General features: G+C 37.9%; 1 protein-coding gene across 2 annotated transcripts; it reads left to right on the top strand.

Moving 5' to 3' along the window:
- Positions 1-4,394: 4,394 nt before the first annotated feature.
- Positions 4,395-7,703, top strand: LOC149375398 (uncharacterized). Of its 2 annotated transcripts, none has more exons than XM_089589023.1 (6): positions 4,395-4,894; positions 4,967-5,171; positions 5,231-5,460; positions 5,555-6,045; positions 6,221-6,611; positions 6,690-7,703. In XM_089589023.1, the coding sequence occupies exons 1-6, from the start codon at positions 4,815-4,817 to the stop codon at positions 7,381-7,383; spliced, it is 2,091 nt and encodes a 696-aa protein (XP_089445149.1). In that variant the 5' UTR covers positions 4,395-4,814; the 3' UTR covers positions 7,384-7,703. The 2 variants fall into 2 exon arrangements, with proteins under 2 accessions (XP_089445149.1, XP_089445148.1); XM_089589022.1 differs by having other exon boundaries at positions 4,396-4,894; positions 5,552-6,045.
- Positions 7,704-8,459: the final 756 nt, after the last annotated feature.

The raw sequence follows: 8,459 nt of genomic DNA, 5'->3' as shown, positions 1-8,459 counted from the left end.
TAACTCAAATTATAGACATTTTGAAAGTATATTCATCAAATGAGTTTGTTCGCGATATATCAATGCATAATAAGCTTTTAGTACTTAAAAGAAATCATTGTCACACGAGATCACACGCATGAAACATCTGGAAAGCATAACTAACCACTTTCTTGATTCAATCTTGTTTTTTGACTAAAGGATTGAAAGATTAAGATTAAGGTAAGTGTTCCAACTCTAACTTGATTTTCGAAGCGATATAATTATACCTCGTAAAGTAACAGACAGGTAGTTTTAACCTTTCTCTATAGCATGAAAAACAAATTTTTCATCCAAAGCCATTTTTTTGCCTCCATTAGATAACTGAGACAAAAAATTTCTCTCTGTATTACGAACCCTTTGAACCTTTCATAGCCCCTCGAAAAACACTTATTGATCAAACCTTAATAGTTTGCAAGCTCTCATTCAACTGAGAAACAATTTTTTTAATTAAAATACAACTTCTGCGTTTTTGTACGGCCCTTCAAAATAGCGATAGTATAACCACGATAAATTAGGGAACAAAAAATAATGAAAAAAATTATGCTTTCTTGTAAATAACGTGTATGAATGACTAAAAATGTATTTACGGAAGAGTCACAATAAAGGCAGGGTCCTGGTTGGAAAATGTACCCCTGTGATAAAAAATGCAGAATATGACACTGATTATCTATAATTTATATGCAGAAAAATTCTAATGATAATATGGAAAAGTTAGAGTTTGACTCTACCAGTTTAATTGCTTCCTGCTTTGTCTTGACCATTGAGTACCGACATTATAGTCGAAATTATTTCATATACATAACCGAAGTTGAAAGCGTTCAGTTGGACGGAAATTTCCTAATGATAAGTTACGTGGGACAGTCGATTGCGCTGTGACTTTTTATGTGTTTCCGCGCTCATCAGTCACGAAACCCCCTTTAATCTTCCACCAAAATCGCAAACAGTCCAAGTACACACGCGAGCCCAGCAAACGACACGCCAAAGTTGTCCCCGAAAAAGATGAAGGAGGTAAGCAGCGACGCACGGGAGCCAATAAAAACCCCCGCGCGGACAAAATCAGCGAGTCGCGGGAAAATTTATGGAAGCCAATAGGGCAGTGTGTTGTACCCCCTTGGACGGAAGCCGAGAGAGGAAACCCGGGCGATGGCGCTTGTTGCGAGTACACCGTCAAAGACGTCGCCAGAAGGAGACACTCGTCGTCGCGCTTGGGTCGGCGATCGTAAAATAAATCGCATCTTTGATCTATATTCGGACGCGAGTTTAGCCCTCTCGTGCACCGTTAGACGCGAGGGTTGGGGCGCCGGGAGCGATGGGGTATACCGTGGCGATCTGTCTCAGTTTAACGAAACGTATCGCCCAGCTCCTTTACCCGCTATTTTTGGTACGTATAGGAAAGGAGAGGGGGTGAAAAAAGGGTGTTTGCACAGCTCGGGGCTGTCTCTCTCCATATCTGCGATACGGAAACGTGTATGTATTTTATAATGTCGTTGGATTCAACGGGTGCTCTGTTGATTAGCTCTGGCGTCGAGACGAGATCGCCGGATGGTGGCGGGGATCGATGAGCTGTGAAATTAAGAGGTACGGTATACCGAGCCCCGAAGGGGAGGCACAAGTTGGATTTTGAAATTGAATTTTCCTCAAACAACAAATGAAAAATCATACAAGAGGCGTTTCATAAAGTAAGTTTGAGACGAAAATAGCTTCAAGTTGACACTGCAGACGTTTGGCCTAGAATTTAGTCAAACGATTGATGAGCACATATAGCTAAGAGACTCACATAAAATCATCAATCTTACGAAAAAAATATGCACGAATCGTTGTATAAATCGTTAATGGAACTATAATTTAATGAAAAAACATTTGGCAATGATTCAAATTCCCACAAACCGTCGATAAAATGATTGTTTAAGTTGCACTGTGTAAAAAAGTAATTTCATGGATGTATCAAAGACAAGTCAACTTGTGATTATTGTAAGTACATGGTGAGAAAATTTGGCCACGTGAATCCAAAAAAGTAAATTTCCTCAAGCAAAACAACGCCGGAAATGGAAAACCAATCGGATCATCCGTATAAAAATAGCCCATTAAACAAACCGTCCGAAGGGCATACATATAAATGTGTATATACAACATATATGCTTAATCAAATCGCACTCGCGGCGCATTCCTGCGGGGCCTTAAACGCTCGGAAAATAAATTATACCCCATATACTCGTACGTATATATTATATGTATATGGGCGACTGTTGACCTGCACCGCGCAAAACTCCAGTTAGAAAATCCAGATTAGGCATACACGTGAGTATATATATATATACACTCGTGCAGCTTAGACCGGTCGAGGAGCCCGATTTTTTGAGGAGCCGCGAATATAATAAGCCACCATAAATTAAACGGCGCGGAAGTCGCGAGCGAAACGCGAATGAGCGTGTATACATATATACATACGGTGCTCCGTGGGCTCCCTGAGAAATGGTGCGCGCACGGGGAAAAAGAGAGCCGGTGCAGCAGATGTATATCCCTCTTCTCTGATCCTCGTGTGCATATACTTACATGCACGCCTTATACCAACTTACATCCGCGTATAAATGTGTATGTATACGTGCATACGTACGTATATACAAGTGATGGGGTGGTAGCGAAGGAAGATAAAGAATAAGGAGCAAAAGAGTAGGCAGCACCAGCTGAGGGAACAACAACAATCGCGACGATCGCGGTGGCGGAAACTCGACACGAGGACATCCAACAGTGCCAGAGCGCGGCTGAGGCCCAATTAATACGCGTCCGTTCTTTCTCTCTCTCTCTCTCTCTCTGTCTCTCTTGCACTTGAAAATCCGAGTAAGTGTATACGTCGTGGTAGTGTATTATAGCCGTGACGCTTGGCTCCTATACATGCAAACATTTTATCGTATAGGAAGGTAAGCGGTGAAGAGATAACAACGGGAGAACATAGCGGAGAAAATAGCTTACGTTGACGAAACGCTGACGGGTAGTGCCTATAATGTATGCAGCTTACATCCACTTGTTTTTTACTACTTATGGGCAGCCATACTTACCTACGTTGCTTCTGTTCTCGTGTTTTGGAGTATTCCATGATGACTGTTTTCAAGAGCGAGCTTGCGAGGGGGATGGAATAGGGTGTAAGGATGCGCGATGCTTAACGAGACTGGTGTGTGATATGGGCTAATAATGCCATGTGTTGCATTTTGAGTTAAGATCATTTGTTGCACCAGTTATTTCATCCATGACACAACTGATACGAATTTTTAACAAAAAATTAAGAAATTAGTGGAAACTAAGCTGCTTGGAGTATACGTTAGAATCAAATGACAAGAAATAATAAACGCAAGGGCCTTACGCGATTGGGAATGTAAAAATATACACAGATGGCAGAAAATGGAGTATTATATGAAAAGGAAAAGCTAGCCATTTTAAAAATTAAAATGATTGTTACTTAAATTAGAAATCTAATGTTCCGTCTGTAACATGTGAATGGAACAGTATTATATGCAAGCTGTTAAAAAAGTTGTTAAATCTAAGAGATATTTAAGAGACACTTGTACCTTAAGTTTCATAATTTAGTAACTTCAAATAATTTAACATAGGATATTATAAATTTTTAAGAGAAGCTTATGAAATTTGATGAAATCATGTATTAAAATCAACGAAACTCAACTGAAGATGAAATTTTTCTACCGATTGTTAACATTCATAAGAAAATTTTATTTACTGTTAAGAAAATTCTTGAATTGAAGAGATATTTAAGAGACAATGTCATACTTGAGCCTCAGACAAAAGATGAAAAATATTGGTGTCATTAATGTGGGTGGATACGAAAATATAAGCTTTATTTGGTTGAAAAAAGGAAATACGGAAAACTTTACAAATAATAGCGCTTTCACCAACGGTATGATAATGGCTTTACTGGGAAAAAAAATATTATTTGTTAAAACTCTACTTCTAGAAAGTGTCACAAGAAATTTTATCAATGCTTTAGTCACACTGGCTTAGAGATACAGAAGTGAAAGGCAATCCAAACAAAGAAAGTTAAGACTTTGCGTATTATAGTAATGTGATAATTATAATTATCGATTTTGTAATGTTGTTGAGTCAGCCGAGTGAACAGCGTATGTTTCAAAGAAAAAGTGCAGTAGTGGGTATATGTATAAATATTCATACATAAGTGGACTAATGTCAAGTGACGATGAAAAAAAAAAAGCTTCAGTACTGTTTGTGAGTGGAAAATGACAAACTGTGCTGTTTCGAAATAACGAGAAACTGTAATCCAAGTGATGTAATTTTGTGCACTATTTGGTTTATCTTGAGGTACTAATTATTGTGAACCACGTCTACTTCTAGACCTTCAAGGCTCAAATTAACATTAATGCACAAACACATGTGTTTTGGTTTCATTTGTTAAAACAGAAGTTCAGGAATGTTTCAAAAATACTTTAGGCTCGTAGCGCACTAATATCGTCAACAAAGCGATTAGATGTTCTGTACTATCATTGGTTCGGCCAAAAATTATCGTTAAAAATTATTATCACTAACCGGCGACTCTGACATCACCGTCACTCGCCTGCCATACTTAGTGCTGCGCAGTTACTATTCCCAAAGTATCGAGGTTTAGAACCTAAATGTACTCAGTATTCCCTCAAAGGACAACTGCAGAACAGTTTCGTTTATTTGATAGCAAAGTTACACAAAGTATCTTTTAGATATAAAATCAATACACCAACATCAGTCACCATCACCTTTTCTTCCTTCACCGAGGTGAAAAATAATCATCAGTCATGAGTAACGAGAATAGAATCAGTCTTCACGAAGCAGTACGCATCGGTGACTTTGCCACAGTTGATGAAATTTTGCAAGAGTAAGTCATATTTGTTTACCAAAATTATTATTAAACCTGCAGCTGAACATTATGCACTCACTACTTTTTTAGAGATCCATCTTGCATCAACGATTGGAATCTGTGCTACAAAACACCTCTGCACATGGTTTACAACAATAATAATGAATACGAATCCACACATTCTGATGACAAGCTTCGGATGATAAAACGACTCATCTACCATGGGGCGGATGTCAATGCCCGAGAAGGAGTTGAATTGAAATCTCCGCTGTACCTCGCCACGAAAAAATGGCATGTAAGGTCTTTGAAATAGTTGACAAGTCGACAAACATTTTACATTTGATGAACTTCTAGACTGACGGGGTGAAGCTCCTTTTGGAGAACAAGGCCGATCCGAATGTCAAGGACATGTTCAACTCTACAGCTTTGCACTGGGCGACGTTTCTCTGTAAAAAAGAAATCGTAACGCTGCTGGTAGATCACAATGCAGCCGTCAATATATTCGACTACAAAAATGAAACACCGTTGGATAGTGCCATCAGAGCTGGGGATTTTTATTCCGTCAAGAGGCTCATTCAATGCTCGTGAGACTTTGACTCTTTGACCAATGATTTTTTTTTTTTAACCCATTTTTAGAAAAAGCTGTTGGCACACCGTTGATTTTAATTATTACAGCAGCAAGACCAGAAAACTGTACGAGACTTTGCAATTTGCCTGCAGCAGTATATCAATTTGCATCAGGAATAATTATATTCGCCACAAGAAGCCAATTTACGAGCAAATCATCGAATACGTGGTCAACCACGCATCTGAAATAGACTTGAACAATAACTTTTCATTCGAGGCTCTGGTGTATTACGCGACATCTGGAAAGCATAAGAAAATACACGATAACGACGGGAATTGCTTTATCACGAAGTTGTTGAACAGAAATGGAATAAATATCGAATGCGTCACAAATGCCATACGTCACTCGGACTTACACGTAGCTGCCCGCGACGGAGATGAGGCAACTGTCGAGGCACTTCTCAAAAATGGATGGGACGCTAACGTTGCAAACGTCTTTGGTGAAACCCCGATGCATTTGGTTTGCAAGCAAATCAAGATGTTTGACAAGGACGAAACTTGTCAAAAGTACGTGAGAATCGGTTGTCTACTTGTTAAGTATGGTAAGTTGAAGCTTATTAAGGAATCAAATCAAGGTACACCTTTTTTTAAACAATGTCCAAAAAGTATTTTACTTGACTATACTATGAAAAATATACTTTTTACTCCAACAAAGTTTTTCTTTACCATCAAGAAGTGCAAAGTCAACCCAAATAACAAAGTGTTTATTCATTTAAGGAGCCGATTGCTGGGTGCAGAATTTTATGAATAAAACACCATTTGTTCTGGCCACAAATGCATGCAGTGTTTCATTAGTAAGTTTGATGCTGATGAAAATGACAGGAGTAAGCGTGGAGGCTCTTAAAAAACCTGGTAAAATTGAATTTCGCAAGTTTCGGATGATTCATCACAACAGTGAGATCGAACTCTATGAGCTCATCGCTGCCATCGCTCTGAACTATGTGCCGGTCGTTGATCGCCTGCTTGACATGGATCGCATCATCAAGATGAGCGAACATTCCGTTCTGAACGTCAATGTCGCACTGATTTTAGCCCTGGGGTCGTACAAACCGACATTGAAGTACAACATCCTAGAGATGCTTTTAGAAACTGGATTTCGGGCTAAAAAGTAAGTAAAAAATATTGTGTTTATTGCTGCCTTGTTTAGTTTATATAATTAACATTTTTTTTTCTTTTTCATCAACAGTTATTCTGAATTCGATTTGCACTTTTTCCTTTTGGTGCCACTGAACAGGTGTAACTTGAGAGTTGCGTGCTTATTCTGGGAATATAAGGATAGAGTAACTGTGACTTTTGCAATACTCACTGCCTTCAGTGACGTTATACAATACTCGTTGGAAAACAAAATGACACAGCTGATGATTTTTTACTACGCCTTGCAACTGCGTTTGAACGAACTGGATGAATTTTCAATTCCAGCGAAGGGGCTATTCAAACTGAATGCTAAATTGGCACAAATTCTCTCTGATTGCAATGAGAAATTGGATGAACTGAAGACTATGAAAATAGGAGGTCTTTATATCTACGACATTATCACGATGCCACAAGATTCACTTGTGAATTTGTTTGACAATAAGAATTATATCAATGCTTGCACGAAGTATTGCTCGGCACTAAAAAAAAAAAAAGAACTCCAGTATTACGAACACGCAGTGAAAACTCGCATCGATTTAGCAGTAGAGAAGAGAAAGTTGTTGAATACTGCAAAATATTGTCTGAACAATGCCTTTCAAAGCATCCTAGGGAATATGGGTTTCAAACATCTACCAGATCAAATCATGGCGAATATTTTGGGTTATCTGAACAAGAGAGAGCTTCGAAAAATTGCGAACGTTGGTTTTACTTACAAGAGATCCCATCCTCAGTCCTTGGGAAAATAAATTTTATGATTTTCAATCAAATTAGTGTAGAGAAAAAAAAAGTTTGGGATTGGCAAAGGAAAGTTATTAAGGAATTAGGTACGTCTAAAAGTACTATGCATTTAATGAAGACAACTACAGTAGTCGTTGAAAAGAGTTAGAAAAAATGTTGAGGTTTAACGCTGGATGGAGAAAAAAATCCAAAACAAGTGTAATTAGATTATCTTAAATGGTTTCTAAAACCATACTTTTTCTCGCTTTTTTACATTTAAATATATGTATACATATAAGAAAACTGATATACATTTTTTTTGTACGAACGAAAGGATCGATTTACATTGTACATGGAGAATAAAAATAAACTCTTTTTGTATTTTGAAAAATATATTATTCTAAAAAAAAATTTGTCTAACGTTCAGACATTTTATCATTTTGTCCGGATCTTTCTCCTTATCGTCAAAAAATCCTTACAACGTGGTTTCGTCTGCACATCAGATAAATACGAATCTGTATTAGGTAAAAGTTAATTATTAAGATGGAGTGAAATTTGCAACAAATAGAAAAATTTCTCTCAAAAAAGTTATTGATCTAATTCACGGAGTCAATGAATATTAGGAAATCGAATTCCAAAACTCATAATAATAGTCATGTAAATGAAAATAAATGTGTTCACTCAAACAATCAACCGAAATTGAATCACAACATTCAAATAGCTTTGCATTAATCTTTTTTTTTTTTTTTCATTGTTCTCCAGTCGATAAAACTCTTTTTCCACTTGATGCACCAAATCGCAAAACTCTACTTAAAAGGAGATATATTTACTTTCAAGACTCGATGAATGAAAGAAAACCATACCTCCCAACAATTTCCCCATTGCTAACGTGGGAGAAGTAACGATTGTTTTTCCACGCCAACGAGGCCCACTAACCACCAAAGACCACAATCGACACGTTCGGCGTTCACATGTAGGCCGATCCGCTCAAACGAGATGTAATGGTAATAATTGTTGAGTTAAACACCGGCATCCTGCAGCTTTAGCTCTGCACGAGACCTCCGCACGTCGCTGTTGTGTATCTCTCTTAAACGAGCTCAAACCC

Source organism: Copidosoma floridanum, unplaced genomic scaffold, assembly GCF_036245765.1.
Source record: "Copidosoma floridanum isolate Cflo_tuat_1 unplaced genomic scaffold, Cflo_Japanese_pri ptg000007l, whole genome shotgun sequence".
In the NCBI taxonomy this organism is placed as follows: Eukaryota; Metazoa; Arthropoda; class Insecta; order Hymenoptera; family Encyrtidae; genus Copidosoma; species Copidosoma floridanum.
The sequence above is the reverse complement of the archived record's forward strand: the minus strand, read 5'-3'. Positions and strand labels throughout refer to the sequence as shown.

Coding starts and splice junctions, on each gene's coding strand:
- LOC149375398 (XM_089589022.1), top strand. CDS start 4,815: ATGAGTAACGAGAATAGAATCAGTCTTCACGAAGCAGTACGCATCGGT. Junction 4,895..4,966: donor GTTGATGAAATTTTGCAAGA/GTAAGTCATATT, acceptor CTACTTTTTTAG/AGATCCATCTTGCATCAACG. Junction 6,612..6,689: donor ACTGGATTTCGGGCTAAAAA/GTAAGTAAAAAA, acceptor TTTCATCAACAG/TTATTCTGAATTCGATTTGC.